The sequence below is a fragment of the Dendrobates tinctorius genome, unplaced genomic scaffold (genome assembly GCF_039654945.1).
Source record: "Dendrobates tinctorius isolate UK_male_01 unplaced genomic scaffold, ASM3965494v1 ptg000111l, whole genome shotgun sequence".
In the NCBI taxonomy this organism is placed as follows: Eukaryota; Metazoa; Chordata; class Amphibia; order Anura; family Dendrobatidae; genus Dendrobates; species Dendrobates tinctorius.
The window spans coordinates 26,811,387-26,830,743 of NW_027361779.1; the positions used below are offsets into that span (position 1 = coordinate 26,811,387).

Sequence of the window (19,357 nt, forward strand, 5' to 3'; positions counted from 1 at the left end):
ACAAATATTAATGAAAGTTACCGGTATATATTGTTCCGGTTACTTCTCTTTCCTGTATTAAATTCCTTTTTTCCTCACATCTTTCTCTGAAAAGTCTCAGCATTACATAGAAAAACATAATCCGCTGCAAAAATGGAGCCAGTGTCTGATTCATGCTGCCCATTATTTATTAATTGCATGACTTTTAGATACCTAAAAAAGTTTTGTAAGTCATCTCTCCATCAACGAGCCAGACAAAATGGCATTTCATAGAATTGATGATGAATAACACTAGCAGTTTGTAGGTTGTGTGGCAACGCATCCTAATACATAGCACTGCGTTTCAGGCACGGGAACATTGTTCTGATTTAGCTGTTGGTGTATCGGCAGTAATTGCTATTGCAATCTACCCGTAAGTGTAGCCATATGTACTCTATAAGCATCTGAATGAAGTACCTTCTGGCTGAAATTAGTGTCCACAAAACTCCGCTCTATCTTCCCTTCAGTTTGACTTTGCTCTTTTTTTCATAGGTATTTTTGTGCTTTCCTCTGTATAAGCACTGGGAGATTTTTCTATTGCTATAAATTTTAGATGGTTGCAGTGTAAATTGTAGATGCCGAATAAAAAGCAGACAGTTTCTTGATTGTTTTCTTTACCAGCTGCCTGCTATATTAGTTGTGCAGATTAATATTTATTGTATAAAGTCTACCAAGCTAGCTTAAAAGCAAACTATAATTCTTACTATATGTAATTAGATTTTTTTTTATAGTGCCGAGTATTATTTGAAGATGCAAGAAATTATTTTGAATGTCCTTTATTTTCTCCTCTAGGCTTCTAACTCAGAATGTTGGATTGCTCTATGTTGGAAACTACGAACGTCCATTTTCCCAGATAAAGGTATACTATTTTTAAGTGACCACCTTTGATCGTTCAATATCTTTTAAAAATAGAAGTGTTAATTGTTTATTTTTATCAATAGAAATAATGCCATGTGAATGAATGTGTATATATATAATCGTCTTATCATATCTGTCTGTAACCGAAATCCCGTGTCGCTGATTGCTCCAATCGACAGGCGCAGCTGTTTGTAACAGTAAGCTGTGCCTGCTGCTGATTGGTGGCCGCGACCAATCAGTGACAGGCGCAGTCAGGCGCAGCACTCAATCGGGCGCAGGGCTTAATCTGTAAAAAAGAGAATTAAAATTAAAATAAGGTTATACTCGCCTTCCGACGGCCTCCGATCTCCTTTCCACGCGCCCGGCCTCGCGGTCCCAGTAATGCTTTGCGCCTTAGAACGGAGATGACGTCACTCTCGCGAGAGCGCGACGTCGTCAGTGGTCTAAGCCGCAAAGCATTACTGGGACCGCGAGGCCGGGCGCGTGGAAAGGAGATCGGGGGCCGTCGGAAGGTGAGAATATGTAAAAAATAGAATTAAAATAAAAAATAGTTATATACTCACCTTCCGATGACCCCATACTCTGCTCCACTCGCCCGGCACCTTCCGGTCCCAGTAATGCTTTGCCCGAAGAGCCGGAGATGACGTCGCGAGAGCGCGACATCATCAGCGGTGTTTCGCGCAAAGCATTACTGTGACCGGAAGATGCCAGGTGCATGGAGCGTGGAGTGGAGATTGGGGGCCGTCTGAAGGTGAGTATATAACTATTTTTTATTTTAACAGAGACCATGCATACCAGGAAAGGGGGGTGACGGGACTATGCATACCAGGATAGGTGGGTGAGGGGGACCACTCATACCAGGAAAGGGGGATGAGGGTGACCATACATACCAGCAAAGGGGGGTGACGGGACCATGCATACCAGGAAAGGGGGTGAGGTGACCATACATACCAGGAAAGGGGGGTGAGGGGGACCACGCATACCAGGAAAGGGGGATGAGGGTGACCATACATACCAGCAAAGGGGGGGTGACGGGACCATGTTTACCAGGAAAGGGGGTGAGGGGGGGACCATGCATACCAGGAAAGGGGGGTGAGGGGACCATGCATACCAGGAAAGAGGGGTGAGAGGACCATGCATGCCAGGATTGGGAGGTGAGAGGACCATGCATTCCAGGATTGGAGGGTGAGAGGACCATGCATTCCAGGATTGGAGGGTGAGAGGACCATGCATTCCAGGATTGGAGGGTGAGGAGGACCATACATAACAGGATAATGGGGGTGAGAGGACCATGCATATCAGGATTGGGGGGTGCATTATTGCATTATTATTAAATCTTCATAAATAAACTACATACATATTCTAGAATACCCGATCCGTTAAAATTGGGCCACCATCTAGTATAAGAGAAATCTATGTCAATTCATTATTTGGTGTGACAACCTTTACTTTAAAAGCAGCATCAGTTCTTGTAGGTATACTTTGACAAAGTCAGGGGATTTTGTAGGATTATAGTGAAGTGTGCATGGAGAGCCTGTGTGTTGGGCTCTCCATTCATGTTCTGCGACTGTGACACAGTGGCGACACATGCAGCTACGGGGCTGATCAGCTGGCGCGCTCCATGTATCTGGGTTCCCGCTGTAGCTTATTCGGTAAGCGCTATAGCTTGCCGAATAAGCAGGGACCCGATCATATTCGCTCAACTCTAATAAAGAGGTGATAAGGATTATCGCTTTCATATGTATGTTGAAACAGTCCTTATCTGACACAGAAATACCTGTATAAGAGGCTTAATTTGGTAGAGGAACAGCCAAACTGCTGCAAAGGTGAGTTTGTGGAAGATACTTTCATGTCACAAGTCATACACCATGGCAAGACTAAGCAAAGCAGCAAGACACAAGGCTGTCATTCTGCATCAGCAAGGTCTCTCCCACGCAAAGATTAAAACATACCCGGATTTCAAATTTTACAGTTTTAGGTCTGTTGAAGAAACACCAAGAAATAGGCAACCATGAGAACCATAGATGTCCAAGGAACTTAGTGCAGCAAATGAAAGGCACATCATGCTTCCTTAGAAATCAAAACATGTCTAGCAATGCCATCAACTAAGAACTGGCAGCAATCGCTGGGATCTGTCTGCGCCAATCTAATGTTCTGGGAAACGTTCTTTATGGAAGAATTATGGCCAAAAGGCCATACCTTTTGATATTGAAATAAGGCCATGCAACTCAACTATGAATGGAGCTTGGGCGCAGAAAAAATAGCAGCAGGTGCTGTAGACTGACGAGACAAACTTTGAACTACAGTAATACCTTAACTTAAAAGGGTTTTCCCACAATCAAAAGTTGATTTTAATCAATAGATCTTGGAATAATAATAACTCCCACAATTGGATGTGTTTAAATAAAATGTTTCTGTGCTGAGATAATCTTATAAATATGCCCCTGCTGTGTTCTGTGTAATGGCTGTGTCTGACCGTGCAGGGACATGGTCTAATCACACCACAGCTCCTGGGCAGGGGAGGACAGCATGAGAGACCAGCTAATTCTTTTTGTGATTTAAACAATTTCCCTTACTGCTTTTAAACAATATCTTACTCTAAAGAAAGAATCAGCTGTGATCCTGTGCTGTAAGGTCTGTATACTCTTTTGTGTCCTCCCCTGCCCAGGAGCTGTGGTATGATCAGACCATGTCCCTGTAGGTGACACACAGCCATTACACAACACATAGCAGTGGCACGATTATAAGATTATCTCAGCACATGAACATTTTATTTAATCTCTACCAATTGTGAAAATTATTATTTTTCCAAGGTCTATTGATTAAAATCAACTTTTGTTCATGGAAAACCCCCCTCAAGAGTTTAATTTGTTCTGTAACCGAGCTCTTAAACTCATTTGCTTGTTTATCAAATTGATATTGTTACAGCCCTGCAAAAAAAACATTTTCTTGTTTTTAAATAGGAAAAATTAACTTTATTAATGAAGACAGTAATGTACAGTATATGTATATGGAAAAACTATTGTACTGTGCTTTATTTATATATATTTTTTTAAATACAGTAGCTTCACTTAATCATCATCTTCACTGACTTTTGCCTTTTTCGCCACGCTTTCCTCGCTGTTATATATATGGATGGATGGATGGATGGATGAATAGATACTAGCTGAAGAGCCCGGCGTTGCCTGGGCATAGTAACCAACTGTGGTTAGTTATAAGAAATTATAATGATTATATTGCCCAAAAAACATTTCACATCATATATTCAACACTACATATTTGCAACACAAATTAACTAAACGATTACCCAAGTATTGATAGTATTTTATTTTCAACTCATTCAAGAGCGTTTTGATAAACAACATGTGTATCTGTGTATCTAACCCTATCCTGTGTGATAATGTCTGCTGAGCTGTGTACCTAATCCTCCCCTGTGTGATACTTTCTGCTGAGCTGTGTATCTAATCCTATCATGTGTTACTGACTGCTCAGCCGTGTATCTAATACTATCCTGTGTGATACTCACTGCTGAGCAGTGTATCTAGGGCCCCGTCACACAAAGTGATCTCGCTAGCGAGATCGCTACTGAGTCACAATTTTTGTGACACAACAGCGATCTCACCAGCGAGATCGCTGTGTGTGACAGTGATCAGCGACCGGCCCCCCTGCCGGTATCACTGATCGCTGCAAGAAACCTCTGGACATTTCTTTCTTCGCTGATCTCCCGCTGGCCAGCACGCATCGCTGCGTGTGACAGGCAGGAGACCAGCGATCAGCTGGTAACTAACTTACACATCGGGTATCCAAGGGACGCGCCTCCCTTTGATACCTGATGTGTACGTTAGTTACCAGCGCTCTGATACAGGGAGCTGGTAACACATCGGATACCCGATGTGTACGTTAGCTACCAGCTCCCTGCATCAGCGCGCTGGTAGCTAACGAACACCGCAACGACGCGCGCTCGGCGTCGCTGTGCTGATCGCTGGTGAAGCTGTCTGTGTGACAGCTCACCAGCGATCACATAGCGACTTACCAGCGATCCTGACACGTTGATATCGTTGTCGGGATCGCTGGTAAGTCGCTATGTGTGACTCCAGCTTAATTCTATCCTGTGTGATACCATCTGCTGAGCCGTGTATCTAACCCTATCCTGTGTGATACTGACTGCTGAGCCGTGTACCTAATTCTATCATGTGTGTTACTCACTGCTCAGCCGTGTAGCTAATCCTATCCTGTGTGATACTGCCTGCTGAGCTGTATATCTAATCCTATCCTGTGTGATACTGCCTGCTGAGCTGTGTATCTAATCCTATCCTGTGTGATACTGACTGCAGAGCCGTGTATCTAATCCTATTCTGTGTGATACTGTCTGCTGAGCCGTGTATCTAATACTATTCTGTGTGATACTGTGTGCTGAGCTGTGTATCTAATCCTATCCTGTGTGATACTGTCTGCTGAGCCATGTATCTGTTCCTATCCTGTGTGATACTGACTGCTGAGCTGTGTATCTAATCCTATCCTGTGTGATACTGTCTGCTGAGCTGTGTATCTAATCCTATCCTGTGTGATACTGACTGCTGAGCCATGTGTCTAATCCTCTCCTGTGTGATACTGACTGCTGAGCTGTGTATCTAATCCTATCCTGTGTGATACTGACTGCTGAGCCATGTGTCTAATCCTCTCCTGTGTGATACTGACTGCTGAGCTGTGTATCTAATCCTATCCTGTGTGATACTGACTGCTGAGCCGTGTATCTAATCCTATCCTGTGTGATACTGGGCTCCCCCTGCAGTCTGTCAGAGGGTGGTCTGTGTTGACACGGTAATAAATTGTGTTATTTCCAACTTTACAGAAGGATGATAACACCATAGAAATAAGAATAATAGGCCAAATTGTTTGGTGAATTGGAACCCGCAGCCTATGACGCTCTTGGGGTCCAGACGTGTGACTGTGCAAAATTTTGTGGCTGTAGCTGCGACGGTGCAGATGCCAATCCCAGACATACACACATACATACACACATACATACACACACACATACACACACACATTGAGCTTTATATACTTTATTAGATTTACATATGGATTCAGCATAAATAATAACCACTATCCTATGTACAGCACCATGTGAAATGCATGTGGTGCTAAAGGCCCCGTCTCACATAGCGAGATCGTTAGCTAGATCGCTGAAGCGTCACCGATTTTGTGACGCAACAGCGATGTCGCTACATGTGACCAGACCCCCGCTGCAATGTCGCTGATGGTGCTCGAATGTCCTGGGCCATTTTTTGATCGCTGGTGTCCCGCTGGCCAGCGTGCATCGCTGTGTTTGACACCGACGAGTGGCCTTGTTAGCGACTCAAATCATGGACGCAGGCAGGAGTCGTCAGAATCGCTGCTGTGTGACAAGGTCCCAACGACCGCCGAGGTCGTTATACGGATCGCTGGATCGTTGCTGCGTCGGGTAAATCTGCCTGTTTGACAACTTACTATCGACCATTTAGCGACGTACCAGCGATTACCAGGTCGTATCGTCTGGATCGCTGGTGCGTCGCTAATTGTAACTGTACCCTAACAATACAGTACACCCCAGGAAATGTATTCACAAGAAAGGGTCAAAAGTGCAACTGACAGGGCAACTCACTTTTTTAGGACCCATGGTCACTCGCCTGTAACTCAGATCTCAGCTCGTATCATAAAACAACAAAACAACCGAGCAATGGCTCGGCTCATTTCTTGGAAAATTTGTAAGTAGATGCACTCGTTAGTCAAGGTATTACTGTATTTGACTGTATCAGAAAGCAGTTTAGTCACCAAAGAGCTTGAGAGTGGTACCACAATGAGTGTCTCCTGGCAACATTGAAGCAATATAGGCAGATACTTATCCATAATGCAGTACCATCAGGGAGACATCTGATTTGCCTCCAAATGTATGCAAAAGGACATTGACTCCAAAAATATAGCCAGCATTATTAAAAGGGTTGTCCGGTCCAAATCAATAAGTCTGAAGTCGCTCTGTGTGACTGCAGACTTATGAATCCCCCCAGCGCATGCACTGTGCAATGCTGGAGTTCGATGGTTTCTGAGCCGAGACCGGAGCGTATGTATGTGTTATGCATACTCCTGGGCAGAGCCTATCCAGTGGATGCAGCCTTGCTCCATACACTTGTATGGAGTTAGGCCACGCCCTGACTAGTGACACAGCCGCCCATTGTATAAGTGTATGGAGCGAGGCCATGCCCAGTGGACATGCTCTGGCCGGGAGCATGTATAAGGCCGGGATCACACATGCGAGGAATGCGACCAAGTCTCGCATGCTAATACCCGGCACTGCCGCCGGCACTCAGGAGGGGAGCGTGCAGCTGCATGTATTGCTATGCGGCCACACGCTCCGATCCGAGTGCCGGCGGCAATGCCAGGTATTAACATGCGAGACTCGGCCGTATTCCTCATATGTGTGATCCCGGCCTTACTCATACATACCTTCTGGTCTAGGGTAAGAAACCAGCGGATCCCCACAGTGCATGTGCGCCAGGGGGGATTCATAAGTCTTCAGTCACACACAGTTGGACCGGACAACCCCTTTAAGAACCATCTTCAGCTTACAGAAGACAAATAATCCTGGAAATGATAATATGGCTTCCACAGAGCCCTGATCTCAACATTATCCAGCCTGTATGCGATTACATGAATAGACTTTGTGAATAGGCTTTGTGTAAGCTTACATCCACAGAAGATCTGTGGTTAGTTCTGGAGGATGTTTGGAACAACCTTTCTGTTGAGGTTCTTCAAAAACTGTATGCAAGTGTGTCTAGAAGAATCGATTCTCTTTTGAAGGCAAAGTGCGGTAACGCCAAATATTTGATTTAGCTTTCTCTTTTGTTCAGTCACTTAACATTTTGTTAGTTGATAAGAAAAACTATTAATGTTTCTATTTTGTAATGCATTCTAACTTTGCAGCATTTTTTCCACACCTCTAAAACTTTTACATAGTACTGTATATCATTGATAAGCCATGGTTTTATTCAGTATAAATAAATGTAAATAACAAAAAGTTTTAACCCATGAGGCACATGGCACTTGTTAAATCCTGAACAAAATGAGAGTTTTTCAGCTCACCCTTAGTAGATTTCCAGTACGTTCCATGGGAAGAAGTACGAGATCACGCCTCTGCTGGACGTAGAAGCGAAGTGCATGTAGGTAGAAAAGATCCAGCTTCAGTAATCCTGAAAACATGACCTGTTGGGGTCTAAGAGCATTTGTGCTCGAAACGCGTACAGAGACCTGGAGAATATCCCCATGTGGTGAACTTTGTTGCCGTTACTTGATCACAAGCAGCCATGAATGTATTTTAAACATGATACAATAAAAATCCTGGATTTTAAATTTCTGGAGCTGGACCTTTCTTCGTTCAGTTGGAGTCATTATACGTCCTGGCAGAGACGTGTCCGCGCTCAGAGCTTTTCAATAGTTCTTATGAACTTACAAAAGGTGAGTTGAAATCTATCTTTTTCGGTAATGGAGGGGACTCAAGACATCTGTCAGCAGCCACACATGAAAAGCATGATGCACAGCTCTGCGCATGCGTAGGGTTCCCCATGTGTAGTGTTTTTCTAGGCTGTGTCTGTTACATGCCCCTATGTAAGCAGCAGTGTTCAGGTCAGGATCACCAGGCTTTATGTTCAGAAGACTGAACTAAATAAGGGGACAGCTCTCTACTAATCAGCATATCTAGTAATAAAGTAAAGGGAAAAGCCTTTTACTTGATATTATTCTATAATCTGTACTACATATTTGTGAAAGCTTTTATGAGCCAATCCCTTTAAATTACATTTTTACAAGAGTTCTTTTAGAATCAGTTGACCTCTAACCGGCTAATTATGTTTTCAGCTAAGGGGGCTCACCGCACCAAATTGTGGGTGTAAGGAAACCTTAGTAGATGACTTTGCTGTTATTGAAAATAAATCTTTATACAAAGACCAATAATGATATTACCGCCATGTAGTGGTAGATACCAGTCCTGCTGAATATGTAAGAGACTACAATAGAGTTATAGATACAGCTGACGTTCTTTATGATGGTTCCGTTCACGTTTCCTTTTTTTTTTCCCATCTCGCCCAGACCAATATAATTCTCTAGCCAGGACTGTTGGTGGCATTTATAACACCGATACATTTGACTTTTCACATTTCCAGCACCGTCCCCATCTATTCCCAACTTGCACAAACTCCTCATCTTGCTGTCATCCCAGGGTTGAGCTGTTGCTCATATATGTATCCTTATTACTGCACCTGCTGTCACGACCCAACAGGGGTCGTTCCAGCAGACAGCACAATACACACACAATGGGATGGTAAAGGGGAGATGAAGGCCTTAACAATATGGAACGAGAGATGTGGCACATCCCTGTCACCTCACAACACCCTGGCTAGTGCACTGGCCGGCAAGGACGCTAGCATCACCACTGCAGATGGTACAAACATGGGATAGTGACAAGCACGAGACAGACAAGGTAAATACACAAAACTTAGCTCAAGCCTCCACTGCCAAGCTCCACCCTGCAGAACATTCGGAAACAGGACCCCAAACTCCACAGAAGAAGCAGATTCAGCGCTGACACCAGAGAGCTACAACTCCAAGGCTGGTCTACATGGAAAACTCTATTACCTACAGTCAGCTGATGCGTCCGGTGACTATTTAAAGGGTAGTAGGAGTGGTCACCACCCACACCAGCTGACCAGCAAGGAAACTGACATTAAACCTTGCTGGCCTGAAAGGAAAAAAGCTATATTTAAATTATAGTGGAACCAGAGCTGCCGCGAATCTTGATACCTGCTGTGTGACACAAAAACAGTTTCCCACATAGTAATGTCCATCATTGTGCCTCTTACAAAGTAAAATGCCTTCTTTGTGTCCTCTAGAAGCTGGTAGAACTGCCCCATGGAAAATATTAATGCTGTGTTAAAGTGTCCTAGAAAACAGTGCACACTTTTTGTCCCCAAGAAAGTAATACCTGTGTGCCCCTTTGACAGTCACAATACACTGAGTGCCCCTATAACAATTAGTGTCCATTTGACATTTAATAATGTCCCTTGAGTCCCCCTTCACAGGTCCCCTATACATAATATAATTACCCCACAGCTCCCCTGTACAATGTATGATCACAGTTCCCCTCTATTCATTATGATCTATGTCATCACAGCTCTCAATACACATTCCCCATACCCTGTATGATGTCTCCACGGATCCCTTCTATACAATGTGATGTTCCCAAAGCTCTAATATATACAATATAATGCACCCACGGTTCCACTATAAACAGTATGTTGTCTCCACAGATACCTTCTATACAGTTCCCCTATACACAATATAATATCTCCAAAATGTATGATGCCCCTAGAGTTGCCTCCACACTGTATGATTGCCTCCCACTGTACGATAGCCCCCTTAGTAGCCCCTACTCTGTATGACTGCTGCCTTAGGCTAGGTTCACATTGCATTAGGGGCATCCGTTTAACGGATCCGTTAAACAGATGCTCTAACACAGATGTCATTTTTGACATCATTTGAGACCATAGTGCTAACGTAGGCACTAACTCATGGTAGCAGTTCGCTACCATGCGCTACCATGTATTAGCCCATACAGGTCTATGCACAGCGAACGCGTCCGTTCGCTGTGCTAGACCCGACGCACCCTCGGACGCTGCAGACCGTGTTCGAGGGTGCGTCATGAAGTAACACATCCTCGCTATCGCATGCCGATATTGGCATGCGTTGGGATACGTTACTATTATTGCGGGCAATGGCGGCGTTAACGCAGCCGTTACATAGCATTAGTGCCGCTATGTAACGGATACCATCAGCGCATTGCCGCAATGCAATGTGAACCCAGCCTTAGTAGCCCCTGCGCTGTATGAGGGCCTTCACACAATATTAAAATAAAAAATCTACTCCCCTAACCTCAGTGAATCCACGCACAGAGAGCGGGTGGTCCATGTGGGGATATCATCGTGCCGAGGCACGCACGGGACATCAGAAGTCTGGGACCTGCCGTTCTACAGGCCGAAGTCCTACAGCAACCTGCCGCCTACAGAATGAAGAGCGGTAGTGCAGGGAGAACATGTATCCCTTCTCTACCACAGAGTGTAAGGGTAGTGGCCGCTCTGCTTGGCCCCTCCGAATCAGGGGCTTGGGCACCCGCCCACTCTGATCTCCCGGTAGCTACATCACATGTTTAGAATGAAATAATACTGTAACTTAAAGGTACACTTTACTACAGGATGGAGAAATAGCAGGTACATGAGTACTACTCCATGAAACATATGTAACTAAATATAATTAGAATTAACAAACTATAAATTAGTGACTGTTTTTGATATTGCAAAGAAAAAAAAATTCAGAGATGAAAAAAGTCTTACCTAAATTGGCACACCTTACTGTGAAACCTGATTTAATATACCAAATCTCAGTTCAGCAATGAATATGTGCAACCCTTCAAAAATGTATGACTTCTTGATTTATAGTAACCGATTCTACATTATTCTCTATATTTCATTCTAATACCTATTTATGTCCTGTTATATGACATACACACGCATACGCTGCAGGCATAGAGTCTAATCATTATTCTAACCTTGAAGTCACTTTGGACTAGATTCTGCACTTGATTACACCAGGTCATCTGCCTCCTAACAGAACCTTATGTTTTCCCTTTACAACAGCTGTTATGTCTCTTTAGGGAGTAACTTTTAATGATTAATCCACATTTCTATCATTATAGCGATATCTTGTGACTGTGAGTTTGGAGCTTTTTCAGAATGTCAGCTGCCTTTTTATTCAGTCGCTTTATGACTAGAGAAACATCCCAAGGCAATGTGTTTTGCTTTATATTGTGTTATTGTATAGGTCGTTGGAATCAGTAGTGTAAAGTCATTAGTGTTTGCGTAATTATTTAGGCTGAATTAAAGATTAAAATTGGGGTATCAAATGTGACAATAATGCACATCATATATCCTCAAATTATTGATGTTGCTCTGTTCTACAGCATAGTTTCCCATTATATTCCTGTCCTGTTTGCGTGTGTGGTTATAACCACTTCTTCAGCCTGGCCTCTTGGACTGAAAGCCGGAGGCTGCCAGGTGGAATAAAGTTAATTTCCTCCCTGCAGCCTGGCTTTAAGTGCGGCAGCCGGGGAGATTTGGAAAACTATCAACCTATAATGCACCCATAATACCATAAGAATGACAGTAAAAAGGAACTGCCCACTGAAAATAGTATATAGCAAGGTTCTAACTAAGAGAATAAGGACAGATTCTGAACATGTACTGGTATGTATACCGAAATCAAGTTTTTGAGGGAAACAAGAGCATGTTTTACTATAGGTTTTTGTGAAAGGACAGGAATATTTTTCTTTACATCCCATAAAAATTGCATTACTATATTTATTAATTCCTTAGAAAAAGAAGCTCAGGTGCGATCTGGCAATGTCAGATAGGTTGGAGGGGTGACACTTGGTACCCCTGTCGATGAGTAATACTGTATTTTTCGGACCATAAGACACACTTTTTTTCCCAAAAATTTTTGGGAAAATTGGGGAGTGCGTCTTATGGTCGCAATATACTCACTTGCGACCATGGCTGGTGCAGGTGCCGCAGGGCTCTGTGGTATGGTGGTGGCGGCGGGCTGTGCTCCGGTGCAGGGGCAGCGGCTCTCTGGTCTCCGTGGGGGGCACAACCGGCATTTCCTCAAAGCCTGGAGGCCCCCGCACATCCGTTGCTGGCTGCTGCCATGTTGTGGTGGCCTCCGGGAACATGGATGCCGGGAAGATGGCCGCCGGTCCGGGGACGGCGCATGCTCAAGTTCAGATCTCGTCGCGAGATCTCGTTGCCGAGATTTGAATCTCATCTCCCGAGACCTCGGGACGAGATCTGAACCTGAGCATGCGCCGTCCCCGGACCGGTGGCCATCTTCCCGGCGTCCATGTTCCCGGAGGCCACCGCAACATGGCACCAGCCAGCAACGGATGTGCGGGGCCTTTGAGGAAATGCCGGCGTAGCCGCTTGCTCCTGCATCGGAGCTGCCGCTCCTGCATCGGAGCACAGCCCGCCACCACACCACAGAGCCCACCTGCCCCAGCACAATGGCCCAGCTGCCCCAGCACAATGGCCCAGCTGCCCCAGCACAGTGGCCCACCTGCCCCAGCACAGTGCCCCAGCTGCCCCAACACAGTGTCCCAGCTACCCCAGCACAGAGCTGCCACCACCGCACCAGCCTGGACCACTGAATGACCCCTGTGACCACTCCACCTGTGCCGGATCCCTTCCCTGGTAAGCTGAATTTGGACTGTAAGACGGACCCCAATTTGACACATTATTTTTTTCCCTTTTTTCTTTCTGAAAATTTGGGGTGCGTCTTATGGTCCGGTGCGTCTTATAGTCCGAATAATACGTTACTCGGTGCCGCTGGTGACTGGAAGTGATCAGTTGCACAGATGAACTACCCAGCTCCGGGTGCTGGAGCATCAGGGATTTGAACAGTTGAGTAATGTTGTTAATTTATTACCTTTTCTCCTGTTACCCACATGATCTCTGCAAGCCCTTTTAATGGAGTTGATGTTCTTGTAAATACGTAGTCATTTCAAAGTATGTTGTAAGTAATTTTCTCAGATCCTCTCAATGAAAAAAAGCAGGTTTTAAAAGCTATCGAACACAATTTATTGCCCTCCAGAAAGTCACAAAGTTTATAATTTAACCTGTACTAAATCTATTTAAAATGTCAAAGTTTCAGTCAGCTTATAGCGACCTTTTCAAGTAATTGAATAAAAACATTCCTTCCTGTATTCGTTCATACTGTTATACTTGTTTATAAAGTGGGAAACATTGTAGTTTTCTGGCCTAGAACTGTCTAAATGCAGAGAAATTGAATACAATAGACTGACGGTAAGGCCCCGATTCATGAAAGCAATTACATCAGAATTATGACATAAATCGCATTGAAAAGTCAGTATATTTTTGCTCAGCGCAGAATTGGACATTTTCACTACCATTTTGCCCAGCTCTGCCGAAATAGGTAAAACAGTGACGTGACACCACCACAGCTTGTCTAATTCATGAGTGATGGCATTCCTTACTCCACAAATCTTACTCTAGTCCTTGGGAGGGATTGGAGTAAGATTTGTAGCAAGGTGCATGCTACTTCATACCTGATGTGTGGATAACGACTGGTATGGAAAATGCCAGTTTTGATCGTGTTTTTTTGCTGCTTGGCATAAGCTATGGAGTCACGTGGAGTATGGAGCACTCCCAATGCTGACCTCACCCAGAATAAAAATTGATTGCTGTTAACTGTCCTGAAAGTAAACTCCATTTGTCTCCACTTCAATATGTATTTGGTTTCTCTAGCCCATATGTCTGTAAACCGATAAAGGTAAGTACATTTTCAAGGAAGAATGGATGAAAATCCCTCAAACAAGAATTGAAGACTCTTTTCTGGCTACAAAAAGCGTTTACAAGCTGTGAAACTTGCAAAAGGGGGCACTACTATGTATTAACCATCAAAATCATAAGTCCATACAAGAATAGGCTTTAGGCACTTCACAAGTTCATTAGAAACACTAAAGACAGGTGGTGGATAAAAACCACCTGGTAAAAAGAGATTCCAAACATTTTAGAGATAAAACAATATATTTTTATTGATATACAAAATTAAAATCACTTAAAAAGACAAGGGATGAGACCTCCAAATAAGGAGGGGAAGCTACTGTACGCAAAGAATTAGATAAAGGGGAGGAAGACATCGGGAAGGTAGGACAGGAGGAAGGGTGGTGGAGTGAGGCTGTGCATTTATGGCAAGTAAATACTCATACCCTTGATTATCATGCAGTCCCTTGTGGGGCTCTGCAAAATGTGTAAGTGTGGTTACTTATTGCCATAAACGGGTATCTATGAATAGGGGGTAAATGCATTCCCTTTCCTCAGTGATGCGTACCAGGCTGTAAAGACATGGAATAGTTGTAAGACACAGATGGTAGTGCAGTCAGGATGTCATGCAGCATTCCCCTTGCACCCGACAGGCGCCGTTTCACTATTGCTTCTTTTTTTTTTTGTCTAAAATGCAAACAAAGTGTGTCATCTTTACCTTTAGGCCTTTTAGAGTTTATTTAATCTTCAACTTTCTTAACTGTTCACAATAACAGTAATTTTGACCAGGGGTGCACTGTATATATTTTTAAGCTAAGGTACAACTGTATAAGAATCATAAAAATTATTGATCTCACCTTCCTATCGGCCGGCAATCACAGGAAACACAGTGTACAGGAGCACTTGGGAGAATCAATCCCACGCAGAAGGTTTAACAGTGAATATTCCATAAAAGATTGACGAGAGGTCTATAAGACATGGGGGTTATTACGTGTTTCAAATCTTTGAACTCATTGGTTCTTAGTTATAACATGGAATATATACTGATGAAGATGGTTTTTAACACTTTTGACACAGACATTAATGTCATCTATTTACGTGTGCTGGATCCTCTGCCACCTTGGAACCTACTGGATTAGAGTGTCATATGCTAACATTCAAAGCCGTTATGTTTTATAGAAACGTTACAGTTTTATATTGACCTTATAGATATACTTACAGTATGATTTAGGTCAAATAGGGAAAGTTTTGTTGCTGACAATTCATATTAAAGGGTCTGTCCAATCAGAGACATCCCCTTCAGGATTAGACCTCCCTCTGTAGTCAGAGTTACCGGGCACCTCCAGCTAACAATTATAACCACCCAAGTCAGCCAAAGATAAAGCACTATGGCCAAATGTATTACACATTAGCCATTTAGATACATACATCGATGACTCATGTACATGTACAACAGAATGAATGGAGCAGGGGGATATCATTCACTCTTAGGAGCTACATTTTTTATAAATAAATCCAAACGCTTTTCCACAGACAAGGCTGTATCCAGAGCAGGGGTCCCCAACCTGTGGCTCAAGAGTCACATGTGGCTCGCAGGCCCAAGATATGTGGCTCACGACTGTCTGTCAGCATGGTGCCTTAGCACGACATCTACCAACCAGCTATGAAGACCAGATCTCCAGATGATGACTTTTGTAGGTAACCTCACACAGAAGAACAGATGTGGCTGTGCATATGGTTGTAAGAGAGTCAGGGGAGAGGAATAGCAACCAGCTATGAAGACCAGATCTCCAGATGATGACTGTGGTAGGTAACCACACACAGAACAACAGATGTGGATGTGCATATGGTTGTAAGAGGGTCAGGGGCGAGGAATAGAATGATACTGGTGGTCAGGGGTGTGTGTGGCGAGTGTGCCTGATATGGGAATACTGCGTAAGGGTAAAATAGGAACCCTTGGCTGTATGTATAATGCATATATGGCAGCAGGGCACAAGGTCTCATTTTGCTTTCTGTGTGGAAGCTTTGGCTATCATCACACTGGTCATGATGGTTTCTGAGTGTCACTCGTGTGTGGGGGTGTGCTGGATGTAGCTCACAAGGTGAAAAAAAGGTTGGAGACCAATGATCAAGTGGTTTCCAGTTATGAATGAAGTATATACTGTTCAGGTCTAGTCGCATGTTCAGTCCACACGGCCACCCTCAGTTACATGTAGTCAGTGCAGCACTTTTCTTACACAACTCATTGCTTTCTTTTCCAGCTATAAAAGCAACTGTCTGACATTGTCATAGTCAGTGCTTGAGGTTGCAGGACTGCGTCCTTTTAATAAGCCTTCAGTAAATGATCCACATGATATACTGTACACTTTATTTTTATAAGCAGGGAAATGAGGATGAAGCACTAATTTGCATTTTAAATCAGCGGATTAGCCTTCATTAGCCCTTCGCTGAGGTTCTTCGCTGTCTTACTGTTTTTCCTGTACAGTCCTAGTTTAAGATGTAGATGGAGCTCCGTGATAGTCTTATGGGAATAGTTAATCATATGGTTGCAGTTAATTATTCTTTTAACATCATTATGCTTAATTATCATACATATATCAACTGTTCCAGCCACATGCTAGGAAGTAATGTATGTTACAAACAGCTGGCACATTAATAGATGCTGCTTATTGCTCTGTCCCTTTATTTATCTAGAAATGGAGTAATTGCATTACTAAATGTCTGAGTAATGTTATGTTCCATGCACATGAGCAATGGATGACATTCCCGCAGCTTGCTGTCCTGACCGCCACGCCACCCCGGTGTAAAATGCTCTAACTTCCCTTAACCGGGCACAGACTGATGATCGGATGTCTGCTTGTAAAGGACACATCATCATTGCCCCACAATTCCTGGAGCCTTCCAGACATGCTGGATAATACCAAGAGAAAGCGCTTATTATTTTTAGGATTGTGGAGTGATGCATTCCTGCGCAGTATAATTAACTACCTACACAGTTGCTGACTATTCTGGATTACATTCTAGGAAGTAAGCCAACTAACACAGACCGCCTCCATCTTTCTTTTTTTTTTTGCTGTGCGTTGGTGCTTTATCTCATATTTGTGTTTGCAATTAATTAATATTAGCATATTCCACTGCTTTGACAGGAGGTGGTGTTCGCTTTTTAACCCTTTATAACGTGTTGCGCGTAAAATCATACATTCTGAAATGTCCACCAAGGTTTTGTTCTTCATCACTAGATTTATATTTTTCCTTTTGCCAGAAATAATGAATACTATTGCATATCTGTTTGTTTTCCAACGCGGTAGCACTTTTAACAGCTTGCGTGTTTCGATTGTCATCTTGTAGCATATTCCATGGCAATAACCTGTACATGTTAAATCCTTTCACTGGTTCACTGGACAGGATGTTTCCAGGAAAGCTTTACAAGAATGTGATTTTTTTTCCCCCTTCTTTTATTAGACTTATAAGCTGGTTTTAACTCTGATGTATTCATATGGAGGGATTTATGTTCCAGATAATTTTCAGTTCTGTAAAAAAAAATAATATCTATGTTCTCGCTCTTTGACTTTCAGCCCCTTGGTTGTTAAAATAAAATTGTAAAGTAGGTAAAAAGACTTTCCTCCTGTTAGAATTCAAATCTCTAGTGTGATTTATTGAACACAATTACACTGGTGCGATAGCTCTGCTGCTGAACCTGTAATAATCCCACCATTCCAGCACAAATGTTCAAGACCATATATTTTAGTGCTGCAGGATGTGATAAACATAGTTATTAAGTACGTTTCGTCAAGAAGTTGGTTGTATTCACATTCTTACTTAATCTTTTTTTTATGCAGAAGTAAAGTAATATTTTCTAAAAACATGTATGAATTATAACTCAAATGGAAGAGTCAAACACCTCTGTGTTATGAAGGAATTTATTAATTATATTGGACACAGTCTGTTATATATCAGTTTCACATAATTAGCATTGGATAGTCAAGGTTAGAGATGGGCGAACCCGAATAGTAAAGTTTGGCGTCCGTACCGAACACCAAACACGGACTTCACCTGGAAATCTGTGTTACTGTTGGGATTCGGCCCCCCCCGAACACCTGGTGTTTGTCGTGCTGTTATGTGCATTACAGCACGGCAAACACTGCTTCTGATCCGCGGTAAAATCATTACCACAGGTCAGACAGCCGCAGTCCCCAGGCTGTAAAATGACAGCATGAGCCCACAGCTGTGATCGGAGGTAAAAAGTTTACCTCCGGTCACTAAGCCGGCTGATGGGACTACTGATCCCATCAGCCTATGCCTGCCACCAGTAATAACAGCAAGAGCAGGCGTCAAATGATGGGAGTTTTCATCAGTCGGCGCCTGCTTCTAAGTAAATTATTTAAAAAAGTGGGTTCCCCTATATTTTTGATAAGCAGCCAGGCAAAACTTGACAGCTGGGGACTGCAACCCAGCATTAGGAAGGTTGGTTATAAAAAATAGAGGAGCCCCTACGCTGTTTTATAATTATTTAAATAAATAATTTTAAAAAATATGACATGGCCCCCCCCCCATTTTTGAAAACCAGTCTTGCTAAAGCAGACAACTGGGGTCTGGTATTCTCAGGCTGGTAAGGGGCCATGGATATTGACACCCCCCCAGCCTATCAACCCACAGCCACCTAGAAAAGACAAATCTATTGCCTGGCTTTTCCCACTTGCCCTCTAGCGGTGGCCTAAGGGGTTCATATTTGTAGGGTTGATGTCACCTTTGTATTGTCTGGTGACATCAAGCCCATGGATTAATAATGGAGAGGCGTCTATAAGCCACCCATCCATTACTAATCCTATAGTTATATGGTAAATAAACACACAGCCAGAATAAAGTCTCTTATTTGAAATACAAGCAAAACACACTTTTTCTTTTTTTTATTTAAATATAACAAACAGGTGAGTATAACGTCCATTCCATTGAATCCCTTGTCTCCTGTAGGAAAGCCAAAATACAAAACAACCATATCCCTCACATTCACAGAACGTCTGACAGGTGAGGTATATGGTTGTTTTCTATTTTTGTTTTATTAC

At 43.2% G+C, this 19,357-nt stretch overlaps 1 protein-coding gene across 3 annotated transcripts in view; it reads left to right on the forward strand.

The window, feature by feature from the left end:
* Positions 1–19,357, forward strand: part of RNGTT (RNA guanylyltransferase and 5'-phosphatase) — a 601,184-nt gene that overhangs the window by 560,497 nt on the left and 21,330 nt on the right. For all 3 annotated transcript variants that reach the window (XM_073589590.1, XM_073589589.1, XM_073589588.1), the window contains one exon: positions 811–877. In XM_073589590.1, the coding sequence (XP_073445691.1) occupies positions 811–877 (67 nt within the window). The remainder of the gene's footprint in view (positions 1–810; positions 878–19,357) is intronic.